Consider the following 22,505-nt stretch of genomic DNA (forward strand, 5'->3'; position numbering starts at 1 on the left):
TCCCTCTTGGTGTCGTTGGTTATGTCTACCCCTGGCCAGGATAAGATGACAGTAGAGATTTGGCTAGGAAGTGTCCAGGAACTACGTGAAGGCAGAAGGAAGGGAAACGGCCTGTGAGGAGACAGGCTTGATACCCTCAGGGCTGCTGCAAGGAGAGGCTCAAGAAACGCCCTAGGTGAGGGGTGAGTGCTGTTGGCCACTGGCCTCCTCTGGGAGCCCCACTGGGGAGAGCAGATGTCCCCTCTGCACAGTGGACACTCACTGGATCTGGCATATGTAAACACACCTATCTACTGAGTCTAGGGAACTGGCCCTTTGATCCTGGCAACTTGGGAGGCTGAGGCAGGACAATGGAAAGTTCAAGGTCAGCCTGGGGGAACGAACGAACGAATGAATGAATGGGCCCAGGAATATAACCCAGTGGTGCAGCACTTGCCTAGCACGCCTAAGCCTTGAGGTCAATCCCCAGTACTGTAAAATGAAGGTATGTAGGTAGGGGAAGGGCCTTGGAGTGAATTATATTAAAAGTCTTCTGGATAGGAATTATTATCCCCACTTGACAGATGAGGAAAAAATAAGATGGGCCTGCAGAGACTGGACTGTGGGGGAAAGTGGAGAAAGGTCCTCTTCAGTTTTTTAGAATGATGGGGATGTTCAAATGGGAGCTGGTTCTGATGAGGGGAGAGGGGAGGCTTCCTTTAGGACCCAGCCCTTGTCCACCTCCTCCCAGGTCTGTGACATCTTGTCTGCCAAGTGCAGAAGAATGAGGGCAGACAGGCAGGCTGGAATGAAGCAGACTTGGGGGAGTCAGGTTTTGGGTGACCTTGTTTTTTTTTTTTTTTTTTTTTTTTTTTGGTGGAACCAGGAATTGAACTCAGACCCTTGCGCTTGCCAGGGAAGCGCGTATTCCACTGAGCCATCTCCCCGGCCCCTGGGTGACCTCTTGTGCCCAACCAGAATGAAGACAGCCCCAGAATCATGGCCCCAAAGCTGATGTCCTCTAAAGCCCAAAGCTCTGCTCTCAGGGTGAGCAAAATCTTGGTGCTGAATGAGGTGTTCAGAGGGGTTCTCCATAGACAGGGTACAGGATTCTCACTCTGGCATTGGAAGAGTCCAGGCCTCTTCAAGTAGGTGGGACCCAGAGTGGCACAGAGGACAAAGAGGGCTATGACCCGCACTTCCTTAGAGGTGGATGCACGGAGTGGACAGAGGTGCTGAGTACATGCGTACTGGGTAGTGCTGGAAAAGGAATACCTGGCACCTACTGCATGCCATCTTGTACAAGTACTTTATTTCCTTTTTAAAGAACTTTTAAAATTTTTTTATCTGAAAAGAATACAAAATAATAAAAAAATAAAACAATTAGAAACAGTACAGAACTTCACCAGTTTGCAGACCTTCCATTACTCTTGTTTCTTAGTAAACAGTGTCTCAACTTTGCTTTCAAAGCAGTTTCCTATCAACTCCTCTGTGAGTAGGGAGGGGCAGCTCCGAGGCGGCTACCCATTTTATGAACAAGCCAGTCAAGGCTCTGCTGCACCGGACCTGCCTGAACTACAGGGATGCTATAGTGGACCCGGGGCCACGCCCAGGCCCAAGCCAGCCCTGGCTTCCCCGAGAGCAACTGTGGGGCCACACCCCAGGGAGCCGGGAATCCAGGCCCGGTTTTGCACCAGGCCCTGCTGAGGTGTTTCCTCCTCCCCCTCCCGCTGGCTGGGGCAGCTGGTGCGCTGGGCCAGTCAGCCTTAGGCCTTCGCAGCTCTTTCCCTGGCCCCTGAAACTCGCCAGCTCTGCCCTGGAGTCAGAGCCACCTGAGAAGGCGTCCTCCTCCTATACTGGACCTCTACAGGTAACACACTTAGGGGCCAAGTCCCCCTGCCCATGTCCCCAGGAGCAGGCACTGCCACCTGGTTTCCTGGCTACCCTCTGGCATCTTGGGGTGGGGGAGGTGGGAGCATGTCTAGGACAGGACTGGTTGGGCAGATAGACCCTTGCGGTACCAGTGGGTCTGCCTGTAGTGTTGACACTGGGAGGACCAGGTGCTTGATCAACCCCTGGAAGGTGAGGGGACTTCAGGAAGGGGGACACCGGGCTTGGATGCCAGTGGCTCAGTCCAGGCAGACTTCAAGACAAGGGCAGGCTTAGTTCTGTCAAGTGTCCCCCCCCCGCCTTAGCATACACATGTAGTGGCCCCCAGGAGCCTTATCACACATCTATCACACATCGCAACACACAGCTTAGCCTTGCAGACAGCAAAGAAGGAAATGCACCCAGTGCACACACCCACATAGCGCTATCACCCAGAAAGTCCCAAATATCCTACGTAGCCAACCTAGTCAGTCGGCCCGGGGCATCATGCAGCAACACACCCAGACACTACCTGGGCTCCTCCAATGTTCGGCATGCAGACATGCCCACCAAGCCAGACGGCGCTCACGAAGCACATGGTATACGACAGAAATGGCCCAGAAGAACCCAAAGCTATTTGAGTGACAGCCAGTGTCTTAGACACAGTAGTTTAGAACGTTGTCACCTAGGAGCACACAGGGTCCCATAGACACAGATGTTCAAAAACCCCCGACCCTTCAGAGTGGTTAGCAGGGGAACAGGCTTGCTCAGCTAGGGCACTGACTCATCTAGGAGGGGACAGGGCACTGGAAGCAGCAGGCACAAGCCAGGACCTGCCACTGAGCCACCCTCTTCCATCTCTCTCCTACCTGGAACCCCAGCATGGAAGGGGTGGGAAAGAAGACGGACTGCCCGGTGGGCTTGGGCTGAAGCCACAACCTAGTGCTTTGCCCCTGACATGTCCACATGCCCCTCTCAGCTGGCAAATGTTTTCCTTCCAAGTCATGGTAGTGCCTGGGCATGACCTGCTTCGCTATCCTAGGCTGCTAGGGCTGGGGGAGCCACGCAGCCATGGCAGAGAGGCCCAGGGGCTCAGGGCAAGAGAGCAGAGCTGGTGGTGGGGGAATCCTGGGGCTGGTGGCCCCCGTGGGAGTGGGGGCTGCGGTTACCTGAGGGGAGGAAGTTGGGGGTATGGGCTGGGGAGGAGGTTGCCTCAGACAGGAAGGCCAAATGGGCCAGGGCAGGGTGGAGGTGAAGAACTGGGGCACAGCCCCAGATGGGGAGGCTTCCTGGGTCGGGGGATGAGCAAATGCAGGTGTGCATAAGTGCATGTGTGGGGTGCGTGTGTGTGCTCCATGTTCCATGTGTGTGCAGGTGTATTTTTTAATTTAATCAAACACCAGCTATCTGCCATGTGCAAAGCCCTGCTTTGGGGAGTCTGACCTATCCCCAGTTTCAAGGACCCTGCAAACAGTTACACTGGCAATGCGTGTAGACAGTGGGATTTGGGTTTAGCTAGGTGCATGTATTTGTCCGCAGACTTACCCTTGTGCAGAGGAACCTCTCAGGGCAGGTCTCTGGCTCCCTTTGTCTGCGTGAGCTTTGTGCAGGCGTAAAATCATGAGAGCCCAGCTCTGGTGTGGGTGTGGGCCGTGCCTGGGTCTTCACAGGTTCCTTTGTAAGAGGTGTGCTTGTGCCTGTCTTCACACAGTGCCAGTGTGCACATGTGACCACGGGTCTTCCTGCCTGCCCCAGGTTAATGTGTGTATGTGTGTTTGTGTGTGCCATCTCAGTGGTTCTTCAGGTATCCCTACTGCAAGGTGAGGGCACCAGTGTCTCCATACACTTTGAATATGTCCCTGAGTGTGTTCAGGGGCTATGACTTTGGCCTTGCCCTTCCAGGGATTGTCCCTTACCTCCCACGGGGCACATATTTGGGGAGAGAAGGGCAGATATGTTGTTTGGGAAAAGAGACTGATCTGGCCCTTGGTCTGCCCCCAGGAATCCACGTGTGCCCAGCTGGGGCCTGGCCCCAGCTGATGCCGCAGAGGGGCCACACATCTCAGGAGAGGCTTTGGGCTGTTGTCCTCCCTCCCCATGGCACATGGCCCAGAGCCTGAGGTCCAGGGATTGTTGGACCTCAGCTTCCTGACGCAGGAGGAGCAAGAGGCCATTGCTGGTGTCCTCAGACGAGATGCCCACCTGCGCCAGCTGGATGAGGGGCGTGTCAGGTGAGGTGGGACGGGGTGGCTGCTGGTCAGGAAGAAGGGGCCTCAGTTGCTTGCAGGTTTGGGCAGGCCCCTGCTCTGCTTTGTACCAGAACCTGCCTGCCAGAGTCCTCTGGGCCCCTCTGCCCTTGGCCAGTTCAGTGCTCCTCTCCTCTCCTGGGGTGATTGTCTCAGCTCCTTCTGTAGCCTCCGTGGTGGCCCAATCTTTCCATCCACCTCAAAGCAGCACCTATGGCAGGGGCAGGTCCCTAAGCCTTGCCCTGCCAGTTTCCCCTATTTCATCTTTTCTCTCAGCCCCAATCTGACAACATACACGATACCCTCTATAGCCTCAGGGGTGCTCTGCACCCCTCAACACGCCCTCACTTCCAAGCTGAGGCTCTTTGTGCCTTCTTCATGGAGGAGCACAGCAGCAGAGGGGCCTGACAGACAGCTGAAGGATAGACAGACACTTCTAGCCATGTACTGTTGGGCAGCTTACATTTCCCTATTCTGATCTGTAAAGTGGGACTTCAGAGCCGTGTCTCAGTGTGTGTGTGTGTGTGTGTGTGTGTGTGTGTGTGTGTGTGCACACGCACACACGTGTGTGTGTGTGTGTGTGTGTGTGTGTCTTTTTGAGACAGGGTCTCGCTATGCAGTTCAGGCTGGCCTTGAATTCCATTTTTTTTTTTTTTAATTCACTTTGTAGCCCAGGCTAGTCTCAAACTTGCAGCAATCCTCCTGCCGCAGCCTCCCAAGTACTTGAAATACAGATGTGTGCCACCATGCCCAGCTTCCTATCTCAGAATTAAGAGAAAATATGCAGGGGCCAGGAAGATAGCTCCATGGCATGAGTGCCTACCTGGCAAGTGCAAGGTTCTGAGTCCAATCCCCAGTACCAAAAAGAGCAAGGGAGCGAGAGAAAAATATCCTTTTTGATCTGTGGAATTCCAGTTTATTCTTGAAGAAGTGATTCAGGGCTGAGAATATAGTTTAGTAGTATAGCACTTGCTTAGCATGTGTGAAGGCCTGGGTTCAATCTCCAGCACAGGAAAAAGAAAAAAGAACTTGAGTTTTACCTCCTTCAGGAAGTCATCCTGGATTCCCATGGAGCTGGCCTTCTTAATTCGTCACTGCACCTACCTCCCCATAGCATACTTGACCATTCTGGATTCAGTCTCCCCATAGCAAGGGTCACATTTGATTTGCTGTTGAGAGCTGGCCCCAATTGGGTGGCAAGACTATTGGTTGGATAAGTAGTGACAGCCATGCCCTCCCCTATTCTCCAGCAAGCTCCGGGCCTCGCTGGCAGACCCCAGGCAACTGAAGATCCTGACAGGAGACTGGTTTCAGGAGGCACGTTCCCAACGGCACCAACATACCCACTTGGGCTCTGACCTTGTCCGAGCCTCTATCCGCAGGAAGAAGAGCTCTAGGGGTGAGAGGAGACCCAGTAGGGTGCTGGCTGGGTGGAGTAGACAGGGAAGGGGTGCCTGAGCTTCAGTGTTTTGGGGTGGGATTAGCATCATCAGGGGCCCCTCCTGTGGGTTATAGACTTCCTGAGAATGGGGCAGTCACAGGACTTCTTACTTGGGCCCAGGAGACCAAGCTCCGGGCAGTGATGGAGAGGCTGAGGCTGCTGGGAAAGAGACTGAAGAGTCAGGGTCCAGGTGAGGAGGCCTCCCAGGGAGAGGTGGGTGATTCCTTACCCAATCCCTTCCCCTGAAAACCAGTTCTGCCACCTCACCCTAGGCTCCCCGTAGAGGAGGAGGCCCCTCAAGAGAGGCGGGATGAGACTCATGTGAGTATGGAAAGACTGGCAGAATGAGCTACTAATGCACGGCACCCAGAGTGCAGTTGGATGTGCTGGGCAAGCAGCCTGGCCACACAAATCTGGAGACCTGGGATGCAGTTCTTCCCTTCTTGGGGCAGATGGTGGTGTGGGCTACCTCTGGAGGAAGCTAGCCATTGGAATGGGCAGGCAGGACAGAGAGAGTTGGAGCCAGAGCTCAGATACTATAAGTCTGGGCAGCTGGCAGGCCCATGGGGGGGGGGGGGGGGGAGGCGATCGGTGTGAGGGTGTGACCGTGCAGACCAGACCGGTGGTCCACAGCAGCTGCCAGGCCTGCTCTGCATGCTGCCCTACATCTGAAGCAGGGTTAGCCCAGCTGGGCTGGATTCTCTCATCTCTGACCCCACCGTGACCCTTGGCCCCTTCTTCATTAGCCCCCACTGTGACCTCTACCCCTTAATTTCCTTAGGGACCTGCTTTCCCCTCACCACAGGCCCCTCTAAAGGTCTCAGATCATGAGGAGGAGCCCCAGATCCAGGAAGGTGAGTGGGAGTTGTGTTGGAAGCACAAGAGAGGTTGCAGGGATCAAAGGCGGCCCTTAGTGACCCCAGTCACCACGTCCACCTTCCTCTTTCCGTGTGGGTGACTGTGTGGCCGCCACGGTGGCCCTAGCGCTGCCCTGCAGGTCACCAGGGTTGTGAATCAGTCCCGGTGGGCAGGAAAGGAACGCACTCAGCAGCTTGTACCATGCCCCAGCCCCCGGCCCCGGCTCGGGGAGCACGCAGGTGGACGCGGAGCAAGAGGAGCCCGAGCCCGAGCCGGAGCCGGAGCTGGAGCCGGAGCCGGAGCCGGAGCCCGCGCTGGGGACAAGGAAGACCGCAGAAGAGCCGGGGCCCCTGCCGGCCCAGGTAGGCGGGAGCCGCCCGTGGCTGCTCGAAAGACCCGGAGCGGATCCCGGGCGGGAGCGCTCCTGCCCCGGGCTGCGCACCGTCCCTCGGTGTGAGAGCGAGCGTCCTGTCCCTGTCCCGTTCTTCAGATCAGAGTGGCGTCGGAGATCCTGGAGAACGGGGAAGAGGCCCCAGGGCCCGGCCCCTCCCTCGACCGCATGCTCAGCAGCAGCTCCTCCGTGTCCAGTCTCACCTCCTCCACGGTGAGGGGTGCGGGGAGACCTGGGGCCCAGCTCCCCACCCCCATACAAGTGCGGGCCACCTCTCCCTCCCTACCCCTCTGCGCCGCGCCGGCCCTGACCTCCCCCACCCTCTCCTGCAGCTGAGCGGCAGCCTGATGAGCCTGTCCGGGGAGGTGGAGGCGGGCGCGGTGCAGGTGTGCGGCTCCCTGAACTTCGCACTGCGCTATGATCCCGGGGCCCAGGAGCTGCGCGTGCATGTGATCCAGTGCCAGGGCCTGGCCGCTGCCCGGCGCCGCCGCTCGGACCCGTGAGTGCAGCGTTCGTGCAGCGTTCAGGGCGGGAGGCACAGTCATTCTCACAGCCCAGCCCGACATCAACTTTCCTTAATGTCACTTTCCTCATCCTCACAAAGATAACGACATGGGGTGGGGGTGGGGCCGCATGCCCGTAATCCCAGCACTTGGGAAGCTGAGGCAGGAGGATCGATGCGAGCTTGAGACCAGCTCAGGCTACAAAGTGAGCTCAAGGCCAACCTGCACTGCATAGCAAGATCCCGTCCCAAAAAGGGGGGGAAACATGGGAATTAAGGAGGTAATTTCTGTAGAGTGGCACAAGGTATTACATGTAGGACGTAGGACGCAGTGTTGTAGATGGTGGCTGAGGAGGGGCAGGGAAGAAGGGTCCCCTCCTTACCTCCGGCCCTCCCCTTCCTTGCCCCAGCTACGTCAAAAGCTACCTCCTCCCAGATAAGCAGAGCAAACGCAAGACAGCTGTGAAGAAACGGAACCTAAATCCGATTTTTAACGAGATTCTCCGGGTGAGGCTGCACCACATTAGTGAACAGGGCTCCTCTTCAGGAGAGATGAAGTGGCAGGGGATGCCATTTCCACCCGGGCTGATGTCCCAATCCTCCATTCCACAAGAGGCCTGGGTTGACCTACTCTACACTGCTCCCCCCCTTTAATATCCTCCCCCACCCCCCACATCGCAACTTGTGCAGGGCAGAACCACCAGGAAGAATGTACTAAAGCCACCTCCTGTCCCCAGTACTCTGTCCCTCAGACTCAACTCCCGGGTCGAGTGTTGAGCCTGTCCGTGTGGCATCGTGAAAGCCTGGGTCGAAACATCTTTCTGGGCGAAGTCGAAGTGCCCCTGGACACGTGGAACTGGGACTCCGAGCCCACATGGCTCACCCTGCAGTCCCGGGTAGGTAGGGCAGCAAGGCCTGTGTGAGCGTCCTATGGAGCGCCCTCTACCTCCATGGCTGTGCCCCAGCAGGACATTGCCTTGGGCAGAGCCCCTCCAAGAACCCCCCCCAAACCCTTAGAGCAAGGCCCAGGATGGCCACACCATGTATCTGGAGGCATTGCTTAATCCCTGCCCGCTGACCAGCCCAGTTCTGGCTGTCGCAGGTCCCACCCTCTCCCAGTGAGCTGCCCAGCCGAGGTCTCCTCTCGCTATCTCTCAAATACATCCCTGCTGGCTCCGAAGGTAAGTGACCCACCATGAGAGGCCAACCTGGATGAGTCTGGGGTGACAGCAGATCCCTGTTGAGCAAGGAGGTGGCTCAACCCAGGGTGGACCTGAGCTGAGCTCTCTGCAGGTGGGGGACAGCCCGTGAGCGGGGAGCTGCACTTCTGGGTAAAGGAAGCTCAGAACCTCGTGCCACTGCGTTCTGGATCTCTGGACACATTCGTGCAGTGGTGAGCACTGTTGCCTACTCCGGTGCCTGCTGAGCTGCTCAGACCTAGGAGCACCCTCTGCACTCTGCCCTGGTCACCAGGCTGGGGTTGGGGCTGGGACACAGGCCTGGAGTAGGGAAAGCTGAGGACTACTTTAAGGACTTGTTTCAGGGAGACTGGTGCTGTCTGCAGGACTTAACTGGAGAGCTGAGACTGAGAGACCACAGGGTCCCTCCATGGAGAATCTGGAAGGCCAGGCTGTGGGGGCTGGCCTAGCATTTGCACTTAGGGAGTTTTCTCCTTCTAGTGCTGAGATCAAATGCAGGACATGAGGTCTGTCTAAGCCAAAGTTCTACACCTCCAGCCCAGTGGTTCTCAAAGTAAGCTTTAAGGGACCTTTAGGGGTACCTCCAAAGCTGGGCATGGTGGCCATGCTTTGGCTGAGGCAGGAAGATCACAAGTTTTGATTCCTGCTCAGGGAACTTACCACGATACTGTCTCAAAAAGTACACAAATAAATAAAAAGGGCTACCTGTGCAAAGGCTGTAGGTTCAATCCCCAGTACCACAAAAAAGGCTTCCCAGCCGACATGGTGGCACATGCCTATAATCCCAGTACTCTGGAGGCTGAGGCAGAATTACTCTGAGTTCCAGGCCAGCCTACATAGTGAGACCTTGTCTCAAAAAGGGAGTGTGTGGGTGGGGGTTCTCTTTAGGCCCTGCCCCTCACAGAATAAAATGAAGGTAGGCCCATCAAATTCCAGGCTTCCACTGTTTTTCTTTCAGTTATTGTACTTCTGAGCAATACTTTATTTTGCAGAAAGACTAGGGACACTAATTGGGGTGTAGGAGCAACAGGGCATCAATGAAGATCACTGTATCAGAGAGTAGCAGAAAATTACATTTCAGAGACATCACTTCAGGTTCTGTCCTAGGAATGAAAGTTGTAAATTTATTATCATTTGGTACCATGAATCAAACTCAGGGCCTTGCTCATGCAAAACAGGTGCTTGTGCCCAATAAGCTTTATCCCCAGCCCAGAAGTTGTCCATTTAAAGGCTCAGAGGAGACTGGTGCAAAGGTCCCAGGGTGGTGAAGTTAGAAGCCAGGTCTCAGGCCCAAGCCATGGGATATGGACACAAGTGAAGGAAAAAGGATAGGACTAGATCACTGTTGGCTCTTGGGGCTGGGGAGTAGTCGCCTGATAGCTGCCCACCTTTCCCACAGCTCAGTGCTGCCTGATGACAGTCGAGCTGGCCGCCAGCGTACAAGGGTGGTGCGACACAGCCTCAGCCCCACATTCAACCACACTATGGTTTACGATGGCTTTGGGCCTGCTGATTTGCGCCAGGCCTGTGCTGAGCTCTCCCTCTGGGACCACGGGGCCCTGGGCAGCCGCCAGCTGGGGGGCACTCGCCTCAGCCTGGGTACTGGTAAGCAGAGCAGGGCCCTAGAGGGAGTCAAACTGGGAGGCAGGGGCTCGATGGGTGGCCTTCGGCACCACTCTACCCTTTCCTGAGCTTTTTCCATCAAGATCTGGGGGTGACTGGGCACAGTGCATAATATGTTGGGACCTGATATGTCCAGGGTGACCATGCCCACACCTGTGCCCACACCTGTGCCCACACCTGTGCCCACCCCCATCCAGGCAGCAGCTACGGGCTCCAGGTGCCTTGGATGGATTCTACCCCTGAGGAGAAGCACCTATGGCAGACACTCCTGGAGCGGCCATGTGAGTGGGTGGATGGCCTTCTACCCCTCAGAACCAACCTGATCCCCAGGACTTAGCCCTACCCAACCGCTGTCTCAGAGCCCCCATCCCAGGGTCTGCCGCTGGCTAAAGTTAATAAAGTTTCTTCTGAGGTCACTAAGGGCTGGTTTCTGCTGAAGATGTGACACAGGCGGTAAAGTGCTAGAGAGAGAGAGGTGGAAAAGGGATCAGATTAAGGCACCGAGACTTAGACACAAAGACTTCAAGGAATGTTCCCAGGATACCACACATACACCCTCCAAAGGGCTAAGACAGGACACTGTCTAATAGTCTTTGGTCATGTTTACCAGACACTTGGGTGTCTTTCTAGTTGCTTCTCCACACTAAGGCTGGGCCTGGGCCCCACTGCGGCCCCCTTCCCAGTCTCCTGCAGGTGCCCTTGGGTCCTGGGGTAGGTGTTTCAGGAGCTGCTTCTCGTCTTCTCCATTTATTCATCCATCTGTGCATCTGTCCTGCCTCTGCTGCCCTCATTCAGCCTCGCGGGGTCCCAGGGTTCCAGATGTAGCTCCTGCTCGCTGTGCTGAGATGGCTCTCCAAATGCGGCATACCATCCCTCCCCTGGGGACAGTGGACTCAATGTGGCTCAGCCAGAAGAGGGTCTCAGCTCTCTCTGGGACCCATGGTCTGCCTATGGCCACCCCTGTCCCCAGGGGACACTAGTGGCCCTACGGTTTCCAGGGAAAAACTTAGGCAGGCGTGTAGCTGGGGACAGCATCTGGCCCGATCAGGCCCTGTGGGCACCCAGTTCATCCCTGGAGGGGCCAGGTGTACCTGATTCGGGTGTAGAGGAGGTCATCTCGAGTGGCACAGGTGAGTAGGGCTTGGAGGGTGAAGCTGTGTTTCAGTAGCTGGTTGTGGACAAAGACCGCCCCCCCCAAAAAAACAGAACATTACAGAGGGATGTCTCCGAGACCCTGGTACTAGTCCTGTTCTCCCACCAAAAGGCTGAGGCAGGCACATTGGCTTCTGAGTCTCTGTTTTCCCATCTGTACTGGGGTAGGGATACATTAAGCGCTCTTTCAGTATGGAGAGTCTCTGCAAGCAGAGGGAAATGAAAGAAACGCTGACAGATGGGCAGAGGTTGAATTGGTTGGCGGGGTCAGGGATGGCCAGCAACTTCCCGCTCACCGTTTGGATGGTCCCTGCATCCACGCTTAGATCCTGTAGCCACTGCACCAGGCTCTGGTCCTTTTCAAGGGCTACTGTCAAGAAAAAGGGAGATGAGCCTGGCAGTTTCCTGCTGGAGGCCGCCTCACACCCATTACCAACCTCCTCCAGCTAGGTCGCTTCACCTGGAGGCTCTGAGGCCAGGGCATAGGATCTGGCTTCCCCATTCACCCGCTGCAGTACCCGATGCATCAAAGCCTGGCACTCCCGTTCCTTCTCCACCAGGACATTCCTAAGCCTGTTAGAGCATCAAAGAGTAAAATGGAGTGGGGAGTGGGCTGAGGTCCGCGCAGGTTGTGCAGGTCATTGTGCCGGGCCTTACCGGTCAGTCTCGGCCCTCAAGAGGCCCAGCTGCACTATCAGAGGCAGGGGGCTCTGCTCCGGCTCTGTCTGGAGCAGGGTCTCCTGCGGCTTCTGCTGGGCCTCCCAGTCTTTGCTCAGCTCCTCTGACCTTGGTGAGACAGTCTTCTTCTCCACCTCTGCCAATTGGAGTGGAGGGAACTCAGGCAGGGTGAGGTCACCCATTTGGGACCCACATGCACTGGCCCTGGGAGGGCGACACCCTCGGTTGGACCAGCTAGACCGGTCTGGAGATAACTTATTTAGTCACACAAGGCTCCTTCCCAGCTCGCCCCACAGGCCCCAGGCTGTGCTCCTAAGCCCTCGGGGTCACACCCTCGCCCACAAGCCGCTGGGCGCCGGCCCCTCCTACCTGGGTCAAGCACAGCCAGGGCAGCCCGGACTGCTCTGCTAAGCAGCGAGTCCAGCACGAACATCCAGTGTGGACGGATCTGGCGCCGCCGCAGGATCTTCTTCACCTGGAGGGGGAAGAAGGGTGCGGCTAAGACAGCTGATTACCCGGGTGGGGCTGGAGTCAGGAAAAGCCTAAAGTCTCTGCCGGTGGCATAAGCACCTGCCTGGCAAGCGCAAGGTCCTGAGTTCGATTCCCAGTGACAACAAAAAATCTCTGCTGGAGGAAAGTGGGGTGGGCGGGCTTGGGGTCCAGGGAAGAGCTGGAACGGGTCAGACCCCTGTCTTCTTATGGAATTCTGGAGCATCAAGCCAACCCTAACTGCAAGGAAGCTTCCTCACCGCATCTGGAAAGGCGAAGAGCGGTCCACTCAGAAGGGAAGGCCCAAAGCCCTGCGCCTGCAGCTGTGCTTGCAGCGCCCGCAGCTCCTGGGCCAGCTGGCGGCGGTTGGGGGTGTGAATATGCGTGCCGAGGCAGCGCAGCAGCTGTTCCACATGAGTCCTGCTTAGACGGGAACCCTGAAAAGGAGGAAGGAGCCGTCAGCAAGTGTCTCTACCAGACTAGGAGATTCTGGCGTTCCACGGGCCATTAGCTGTCCTGCCCGTTCTCGACCACCAGGGGGCGCTCGGACAGGCCGCACACCTGCTCCCGCTGCGGGCGCAGATTGTCCGCCAGCGTGGGCAGCTCTTGCTGCAGCACCTCAGCGAGCATGGCCCGGCGCTTGCTCTCCTGGTGCAGCAGGCTCAACCCTGAACTCTCCTCCGGGGAAGCGGGCTCCTCGACTCCGGGCTCCTCAGGCACCCTATGCACAATGGGAAGCGACTGGTGGAGGGTGGGCAACAGCATCCCTTCACCTCTGCCACCCTGTCCACCTCCACCACAAATCCTGGCTGTTACTTTAATTCTACCTCAGGGCTAAGGAGATTAAATTTAGCACTGCAGAAGGGAGCACAGTAAATACAAGTTAAAGCATCTGAGAATAGGCAGTACGTATCAGATACATTACTGCAAGTGGTCAACGGGTCCAGGTCCCCAAGACAGGCATTTCAGGAAGGGTGATAGGTTACAAAGGAAAAACCAGGTGAAGGGAATTCCCTGTAGTATCCTAGGCTCTTACTGGAGCAGGCAGGTGTCCCCATAACTGAGGCAGCGCTTCGGAGGGCTGGGTGGGTGCTGAGAGGGTGCCTGAGGCCTCGGGAATGTCAGGGACTGCGTGGTCATGTCGGCTGAGTGAGTGGGGCCAGCTGAAGGGGCATCTGGTGAGGGTGGAACAAGCTGTCAGCCCTCTCCCTCCACAGCTCCTGGGCTTTCCAGCCTGCTCAGTCCCTCCTCCCCCATAGCACCTGAGGTCCGAGGAGCTTGCCGAGGGGAGCTGGGGCTGCGGCTTCTTTTCCCAGGTTGCAGAAAGGGGTCCTCTAGCAATGCTTGGGCATTGGCTCGGAGGCGGGGGTCTGGCTCAAAAGTTCGGAGGAGGAAGGCTTGGGCCTCAGCTGACAGAGAGTTGGGCATCGGTGGATGCACTTTATACATGCCCACCTAGTGGGGCGAGACAAGCAAGAGCCAAGATTAGAGGTGTTCAAGGCCCAGTTGAGCCCCACCCAACCTCCATGGGCCCCAAGGGGTCTCACCTGAAACATGGCAGCCTGTGGGCTCCCTAGTTCATGGAAGGGTGGGCGACCCGTGGCCATCTCAATTACAGTGCAGCCTAATGACCAGATATCGGCTGCCTTCCCATACCCTCGTGGGCCCTGGTCAATGATTTCTGGGGCCATGTACTGCAGGGTCCCTAGAATGGGAGCAAAACAGCAGTTTCTGTTTCAGCCCTATCATAGGAGGGGCAGGGCTCCATCAACCACTGGCTGCCTGCATCTATGCTGAAGCTGTTATCTCAAATAGCTCCCATCATCTACCTGGCCCATCAACCATCTATCCTGAGCTTCATCACCAACCACAGGCTCCACTGCCTGCCAAGGATTCCATCTATCCGAGGCTTCATCACATTCGTGGACTGCATTTCCCACAGGGCTGTTCCATCATGTATCCTGGATTGTACCACCCCCTGAATCTTACTTGGGGGGGTACTAGGAATTGAACTCACAACCTCATGCTTGGCAAGCAGGCACTGTGACACTAGGCTATATCCCCAGCCTTTTTTTTCTTTTTAAGACAAAGTCTCCCTATATAGTCCAGGCGAGGCTTGAATTGACTATGTAGCTCAGGCTAGCCTCAAACTTCTGGCAATCCTCCTGCCTCAGCCCCCCGAGTGCTGGGAATGCAGGCATTCACCCCACACACACACAGCCTGCTACCTCCTCTGAATTCTACCATCCATCTTGGCTTCCAACATTCATCTAGACCTGCATCAACACATGTGTACTCAATTTTATATGCTAAACTCAACTTCATTAGTTATCAGCACTACAGTTCTAGATTGTCACCTCACCCCTCCCATGCCAAGTCACCTGTCCTGGGTTTCAGCCTGTATTAGAACTCTAACTCCATGCCCAGGAAAAACCCAGCTCCCTAGTAGGGCTCTAAGAGTTCTGCATCTCCACTCACCACTCCCATACCCCTGTACCTGTAAATGTCTCAGTGCAGGGTGTGATGCCTGCTAGCCGCTTGGAGGTGCCAAAATCAGAAATCTTGAGCAGCCCACTGAAAGTGTTGATCAGGACATTGTCCCCCTGAATGGAGTGGACACTGTGCTTAGTGGACACTGGGCTGTGTCCTTGATATAGAACTGGTCACCCATCTTAGGACTGCATCTTCTAGGGACCACAGCCTGGCCTATGTCAACTTCCCCTGCCATCCCACTTATAATCCCCTCTGGGAACTGGTACCTGGTTTTGTTTCAAATCTGACCCTCTCTCCTTTAAGGAAACTCCCTGATGATTTCCGTCCTTTTTGCAAAGGGTCTTCTCACTGAATCTACTGGAGTCTCTGCAACCCCAGCAGGCCAGGTGAGTAAGCCCCAGGGCCCACCTTGATGTCCCGGTGCACAATGCGGTTTTCATGCAGGTAGCTGAGTCCCTGCAGGATCTGGCGCGTGTAAAAGCTGATAGTACTCTCATTGTCCTTCAGGGGTCCCCACACTGAGCGCAGCAAGGAAGACAGGCTGCCTGGTGGGAACAGTCCAAGTTCACGGTGGGCTCTGATCGCCTACCTTTGCTCAAGGCCCAGATACACCCGTACCATGGCCCAGACTCCATCCCCCAACATCAGTCTGTCAGCTAATTCTTGACACCCACACACTCTAAGGTTCATTCCCCTCTAGCATTCTCCACCTTTCCTGACTCCACTCCTGTGCCGCACATTTCGGGTTTCGCTCCCCTCCCACGCAGAGCAAGTACCTCCAGGCACTTCCTCCATGAAGATTTTGAGGTAGCCGCCCTGGCTGGCAGAGCCCAGGTAGCGCACGATGTTCTTGTGGCGCAGGCGCTTGTGAAGCGCAATCTCTTCGTGCAGGGGCTGAGAGAATCTGGGGGAGGGAGGGAGGGAGGACTGAGATGGCGGTCGGGCCCTGTCCCCAGGATCCGCCCCTTAAGCCCCTCTCACAAGTTTGCCACCCCTATTGCCCCGCCCAGAGGCCTCCTTGGACCTGGGCCCCGCCCTGCTGCGGGCCCCAGTTAGCAGCCCACAGGAGCCTCTCAACTCCTGGTTCACACCAGTCCTTGCATCCCTAAGCAGGCCCCACACACCACACCTGCTGTCTCGCTCCGGGATCTCCTTGATGGCGATGCGCACCCGCGTGTGCCGATCGCGGCCTGCATACACCACGCCGTACGTGCCCTTGCCCAGCACCAGCCGCTCACCATTCTCCGTGTATTCATAATCAAACTGCGGAGCGCGGGAAGCAGGGTTCAGCAGAGGCCTCAGCTCTTTTCCCCTCCTCGAGCCCATAGTCCCACGCCCTCACCTCGAGCACCTCCCCCACGCTGCCCGCCTCCTCCATGGGCGCCGTGGAATCTGGATTCTTCACCAAGGCCTGGATGAGACCGCAGAACCTAGGGGCGTGTCGGAGGTGAGGCCGGCAGGAACTGGCCCCTTCTCACCCGGAGCCCCAAGGAGATGCGGTCCCTTCTTTTTCCTCACTCCCCTGGGCGAGACTGCCCGATACCCAGACCCGAAGGATACACGCACCACTGGCAGTGCCCAACGCTGGGGAAACACAGCTGCACGTCCTGGGCCGGAGGAAGCACGTAGAGAAAACAGCAGCGTTCATCGCGCTTGGAGGCGCTGGGAGAAGAAGAGGTGGGTAAGGGCAGAGGAGGGCAGGGCCACCTGTTGGCCACGTACCATCCAGTTGGCCTCTCACCTGACTCCGCACATAGAAGCCACTGGGAAGGTCCAGCTGGAGGGCTCCTCCTGCGAGAAGCAGAAGGGTTGAAGGGCAGGAAGTTGGGGGTGAGAGGAAGACTCAAAGTAAAAGGTGCACAGCTAGGAGTGAGGGGCTCAGCCATGGTTTACCTGGGTCTCTGGCTCCAGCAGGCTAAGGGTCACAGTGCTCACTGGGCTTGTCCCCTGGGCCTCAAGCCTCGCAGGCAGCATCACTTTGTTCATCTCAAGGATCAGCACCTATGGCAGCAGCAGGGTGGGTCAGAAGGGTTCACTCCTCTCCCAGGGCCCCGCTGTCACAGGCCTCACCAAGCACTGGTTTTCCTGGGGACAGGGTGATTCAAAGGGCTGGCAGGACTGCAGCAAGAAGTGCAGCCAGAAGTGAGCTCGCAGTGGGGGTCCTCCAGAGGGCTCTGGCGTGGGTCTGAAGTGCTGGTACAGCAGGAAGGTCTCCATTACTGACACCAGGTACCTGGGGGCACAGTAGTGTCCTCAGCTGAGCTCAGACACCATTGGCCACGGCCAGGAGGTGTAAGCTGGCTTGGCTGTGGTCAGAACATGGGCATTGGTGCCATGGGCACTGGTCTGTAAGCAGTCAGGTTATGGCCTGGGGCTCAGACTAACATGCTGGTAGACTTGGGTGCAGGAGCTGACAGCCTGAGGCCAGGCCGGGAATGTAGAGGGGCCACCTACCATATGGGGGCATTGAGCTTGTACAGCTGCTCTGCAGCCAGCACCACCTGGATAGGGTCATTGGCAAGGATCTGGGCTCCCAGGTAGAAACCTACATCCCAGTAATACTGCATCTTCTCCACACAGCCTTTGCGGGCCAGCAGGCAGCCCAGCTTCATGCCTGGGGGAGAGGGGCGCAGGCTCCAGTGAGTGTGGGTGCAGTTGTGTGGGTAAGACTCAAAGATGGGGCACATCACTCCTGAACTTAGGTATGGATGAAAAGGTAGGTGTGGCAAGATCTCAGGGGGAGAGTAGAAGCCAGGGCACAGGGGAGGGTTTGGGCACAAGCAGATAAGGGACTCAGTATGTAAAGGGTACAAGTGTGAGCGTAAGAACGGCTGTGAGAAGCCCAGTATGAGCATAGGCAGAACAGTACAAAAGGGATACATTTTGCCTTAGCTTCTGCCCATGATTCTAGCTCCCTGTCCTCTGCCCAGGGCCTTCTAAGCCCTGGGGAGGGGCCAGTGAACTAGGTTTGCGCTCACCTATGAGCTGCAGTTCCTCAGAGTCCTCAAATTGCTGCCCAGCCGCAATGAGGAGCACAGCTGCGTTGATGCCCGAGTGAAGGCTGGGCTCCACGTCGAAGGCCTTGCGGTACCTGCAGTGGGGCAGGGTGAGGAGCTGCAGAACTGGACGGATGGCCACAGCCCCCTTCCTCATTTTAGTAGCTCCACCTTCTCACCCCTTTCTTGTGCCCCTTACCAGTGATAGGCCTGCTCCAGGTGCCCAGTATCCTGGAAGCCTGAGCTGAAGAACATGTCCTTATAGACACGGCCACACATGCAGTACAGATCAGGGGCCACAGAGCCCTCGAACTGTACCAAGGGCAGCAGAACAGCCAGCGCTTTCTCACGGTCTCCAGGCCTATTCCTCCTATGGCAGGGGAAAAGGGGGTGAGGACTTGGCTAATGCCCTTGCCCTTCTCTGTCTTCAAACCTGTAGGCCCTAAACAGCAGGGTCCCCCCTAGGGGTCTGACAATGACCCCCAATGGTACTGATCTCTTTAGTGGTAGTGATCCCAGATAGAAATAGTTCCTAGCTACAATGACTCTTAAGAAACTGTTGTGCACATGGCTGACACTGACAAAGGTTCTACAATCTGAGGTACAGGATCTCAGAATAAATCCTGAGGGCATTTCACTGACCTTCTCAGACCAAAAAGCTACAACTCTTGTTGCACAGGTCCTGCTTTACTTTGGTCTTAACCATCCAGTAGAAAAGTATGAAGATGAAATATAGGAAGTAAAGCCATGTTGTTATGTTGAGCTGTGGGGGACTCAGGTCAATAACTTCTGACATTGCCAGTTAAACAGAAGACCCAATGCTATTATGGGCTACTGGACTCTTTTAGAATATTTTGCTGAGTTTACACACCTATAATATTCAACAACGGAACTTAAAAAATTTGGGATATAACTATGAATGTCCATTTTGTATCTGTGTATTCAAAGTGGTTGGGATAGATATATAGTTGCATTCTCTTAATGAATAGAATGATTTGTTCTAATGGTGTTTGTAAGTAGGATCACAAGTCTGCATCTTGTACAGCAATTAACCACTAAGAAGAATATATGCAGTGTATTATTTGTTGAAACTGTACTTTCGATTAGATTTGAAACTGTCTCATTGCTATATGTTTATCAATAAAACTTTGAAAAGAAAAAAAAAAAAAGAAACTGTTGTGACCATACCAAGGGTACATCACTTCCCCTGTCCCTTCCAGAGAGCAGTAACCCAGAACAACAGCAACCTTGTGACATCAGTACCCTGGTCAGCAAATGCCCAGAAAATCAATGGACAAAGACAGCAGTGATCTCACGGCACAGAAATCCAGACCACAGAGACCTCGCATGGCTCCGACCCAAGCCTTGCTCTAGCACTCACCGGTTGAGAGCAAATGTGTAGTGGAAGCAGACATTGTGCTGCTCGGTGACGTCACAGGTGGGCAAGGCCTGCAGTGTCTCCACCAGCTCAATGATGGCTGAGTAATCCTGCATGAGGGAACAGCCAGCCCTAGAATGGTGTGCCCCAGTCCCTCAGATCCCTGAGCTGGGGTCCTGTCACCTCCCACACCATCCTCTCTCTGCACACCTCCCTGAGGCCCTCAAAGCCACTGTGGGCCCACACTGGATGTTCCCCACCTACAAGTCTCCTGGAGGCAGTAACATCATCATCCCATATAACAAATCTAAAAACTGAGGCTCAAAGAAGTTAGATAATTTGTTCAAAGTCACCAGTGAGCAAGGGACACAGACAGGAGCTGAACGTAAGTTTGCCTGATAACCAATAACGAATGTCTACCACTTGCCTGCCTCCGCGACTACTACAGACCTGCACATCACGGTAGGACAGCAGCAGGTTCATGACAATGTCAGGGCTCAGCAGCTCCACACTGTCCAGTCTCCGCTGCAGGCGAGCCAGCTCCTGCCGAAGTTGCTGCCCACTGAACCGCTCCCGAGCCTGTCGGATAGCCTGCCGAATGGTCTCCCGAAAATAGCCACTGGATGCCCAGGCCAGGAGAGGGAAGCAAAGAGAATGGTGGGCCTGTCCCTCAGCCCAGCCTCCTCCTGGTGCACCCACCCAGAGAGCCCCCATTACCAGGAGTCCGTGGAGGTGGCCTCCAGCAGGCAGGCAAGCCGGCCCACCAGCGGAGTGAGCAGGGCCTCGGTGCCCACCCCGGCCTGTACCAGCCCATCAGCCAGGCCCTTCAGGAGGCCGACATCACCACACAGCACCCGTCCAGTGGCCGTCACCACATAGGGGATCAGTGTGTAGCTACCAGCACAGTCCTGGAGGGAGGGAGGTGGGAATTAACGGAGGTCAGAGGTCAGCATAGGGTTAGAGAGGAGCAAGGAAGGGGTCTGAGGTTAGTATCAGTGAGGGTTAGAATGGAGGAAAGAACCGCACTTCATTAAGGAAGCCATAGGGCACAGAGGGTCAAATGGATGCCACAGGGCCTTCAGGAGATCAGAGGTAACTGAGGAGGGCAGGAAGATTAGTGGAGGTCAGAGGTTACAGCAAAGGTCAACGAGCACATTGGAATCAAGGGTAGGTTCTGCTCACCGAGTTCTTCTGGAAAATATCCTCCTGCAGGAGGCAGACAGTCAGACACTAGCATTCTGGGTAGGCCTTACCCCAACCCTGCATCTGTCCCTACAAGCCACCTGCTACTTACACGTAGGGCCTGCAGGTCAGGGAGGTCAGCCTGGGAGCAGAGGAGCACGTTGTTGGTCATGCTGAAGCTCTCACGCACAGCAAGATGATAGAACAGGGAGGGTTGTGCCAGGGAGCCGCTCACCTCCAGCACCACCACATCTGTGGGCACAGAGGTGCAGGCCTTGAGCCCCAAAGGCCTGCTTGTTGGGGAAGGAGCCTAGGGGTGGAAGGAGTCCACCTGCCTCGCTGTGGGACTCCAGCCAGGCCCAAATCTGTTCCAGGCCTGTTCACCTTGGAAAGCCCCCAGCACTTCCACAACACTAACAGCTGTGGTGCTGCAGAGAAGGAGCTGGGCTTCCTAGGCTGGGACCTCCGTGCCAGCTGCAGCCTTGTGCCAGGAGAGGTGGGCTGAGGGTGTGCTGCAGCTCAAAGCCTGTTCCCGAACAGCAGTGAGAGGCAGGAGCAGTGCAATCGCAGTGGTCCCCTCCCCTGGGTCCTCAACCCAGGCTCTTGAAAGCAGCCAGCACCATTAGTGTGTAGACAATGCTGGGCCTGTATGTGTGTATGTGTAACTCACTGTGTCCCACCGTGTCTTCGTGTGACAAGGTCCGCTAGGGGCTGTTTGAGTCCGTATGGATGTGATTTGTGAGTTGATGACTCTGTATGGTCTTTGTGTCCTCGTGGTCGGGTCAGCCTTCATTTTTAGGCTGCAATTTCGTGGATGTCCAGGAAGCATGGTTCCAGGACTCTCAGGCGGGCAAATAAGTATGGAGTCTGGCGGGGATCCGGGATGGCTGGAGCTAGGCGTGTCTGCGCGGGAAGAACCGCCTCCTGGCCCCGCCCCACCCCGCCCCCGCCGCTCCCACTCTTGGCTGCAGGGTCTAGAAAACCTAATTGCCTCGCCCAGAATCCACGCCAGATGGGTCTCTTGCCTTCCGTTCCGCCTCTCGAGCCCGATCGTTGGAAGTAGTAAACAATTCTACGACCTCTAAAGTCCAGCCCGTCAGGAACGGACTCCACCTTCCTTAGTTCATGCTCCCCTCCAGGATTCACCCTCAAAAGCTCCTCGACAAGCAGGGCGCAGTGGCGCACGCTTGTAATCCCAACGTTCTGGTAAACTGAGGCGAGAGGATCGCAAAAGAGTTTCATGTGAGCAATTTCGTGAGATCCTGTCTAAAGAGCTAGGGATGTAGCTCAGGGGTAAGGCCCCATGAACCGCAATTTTGAGTTCTCCAGCGCTTCTGAGAACCACAGTCCACCGCCCATCTCTTAGTCCCGCCCCGGAGTTTCTAAACCGGGTCCTATCCCAGCGGGCTCGGAAGGCAAGGCCTCGACTGAAGTGTGCTTAAGCTCCAGGCCTGAGCTCTGAGCTAGGTGAATGTCCAGATCCAATCCCGAGGCCAGCCCACGAGCGCAGCCATGCTCTGGACTCCACCAAAGTCTTCTGCAGTCACAGCCTGGGATCCTTTAGCTTTACCCCATCGTAAATTCCTAGACCCTCCACCCGGCTCGTCCCCGCCCCCGCCCCGGGCCCCGCCCCCGCCCCCGCCCCGCCCCGCCTCCGCACTCACCCGCGTTGTAGAAACAATCCAGCGCGGTGGTGTCGCCCAGAGCCAGGGTCCCAAAGGGCAGGCTGCGCAGCTGTGGCGGCGGCCGAGGCCCCGAGAGCTGCGCGCAGGCCTCCCGCAGGCAGCGCAGGGGCAGTGGTTCCGTCTCAGTTCCCGACCCAGGTTCTACCTCAGGCCGCGGCTCCCGGGTGAGCACATAGACCACGCTGAGCGGCCGGCTCCGCGCGCAGTTCCGGCCGGGGGGCGCCGCTGTCGGCCGGCCCCGGCTCAGCGCCTCGGCCAGCGGGTCCTGCCAGCAGCTGCCTGCGCGCTCCAACGTGCGGGGCCCGGGGCACACCCCCGCCATGCGGGGGCGCTCGGGCACGGGG

General features: G+C 56.4%; 2 protein-coding genes across 2 annotated transcripts; one reads left to right on the forward strand and one right to left on the reverse strand.

Annotated features, from left to right (window-relative positions):
* Nucleotides 1–3,887: 3,887 nt before the first annotated feature.
* Sytl1 (synaptotagmin like 1) lies at nt 3,888–10,524 on the forward strand. Its single transcript, XM_023702993.1, is given in 15 exon segments — nt 3,888–3,929; nt 3,931–4,079; nt 5,345–5,493; nt 5,656–5,725; nt 5,808–5,856; nt 6,317–6,389; nt 6,604–6,755; nt 6,884–6,997; nt 7,117–7,283; nt 7,697–7,793; nt 8,024–8,182; nt 8,389–8,467; nt 8,580–8,679; nt 9,885–10,090; nt 10,306–10,524. Coding segments are annotated over 15 exon segments (1,746 nt in total). The 3' UTR covers nt 10,446–10,524.
* An 89-nt stretch (nt 10,525–10,613) lies between these two features.
* Map3k6 (mitogen-activated protein kinase kinase kinase 6) lies at nt 10,614–22,483 on the reverse strand. The gene is made up of 29 exons (XM_023702992.1): nt 22,141–22,483; nt 20,589–20,728; nt 20,477–20,500; nt 20,012–20,202; nt 19,745–19,913; nt 19,298–19,404; nt 18,116–18,286; nt 17,899–18,011; nt 17,375–17,534; nt 16,991–17,153; nt 16,814–16,921; nt 16,662–16,711; nt 16,487–16,582; nt 16,263–16,350; nt 16,050–16,183; nt 15,697–15,824; nt 15,329–15,465; nt 14,925–15,030; nt 13,975–14,132; nt 13,690–13,882; nt 13,464–13,602; nt 12,989–13,148; nt 12,688–12,864; nt 12,308–12,413; nt 11,918–12,074; nt 11,721–11,833; nt 11,557–11,627; nt 11,200–11,276; nt 10,614–10,986 (listed from the first exon to the last, which is right to left on the reverse strand). Exons 1-29 carry the CDS (start codon nt 22,481–22,483, stop codon nt 10,896–10,898), a joined length of 3,870 nt encoding a protein of 1,289 aa, XP_023558760.1. The 3' UTR covers nt 10,614–10,895.
* Between the last annotated feature and the right edge of the window lie 22 nt (nt 22,484–22,505).

Source organism: Octodon degus, unplaced genomic scaffold (genome assembly GCF_000260255.1).
Source record: "Octodon degus isolate 3935 unplaced genomic scaffold, OctDeg1.0 scaffold00163, whole genome shotgun sequence".
NCBI lineage: Eukaryota > Metazoa > Chordata > Mammalia > Rodentia > Octodontidae > Octodon > Octodon degus.

Excerpts from the sequence above, each read along its gene's own strand:
- Map3k6 (XM_023702992.1), bottom strand. The coding sequence starts at position 22,483 with ATGGCGGGGGTGTGCCCCGGGCCCCGCACGTTGGAGCGCGCAGGCAGC. Across the intron at positions 17,154-17,374 it reads AAGCTCAATGCCCCCATATG|GTACCTGGTGTCAGTAATGG; the intron begins GTAGGTGGCCCC and ends CTGTGCCCCCAG. Across the intron at positions 15,825-16,049 it reads ATCCCGGAGCGAGACAGCAG|ATTCTCTCAGCCCCTGCACG; the intron begins GTGTGGTGTGTG and ends TCCCTCCCCCAG.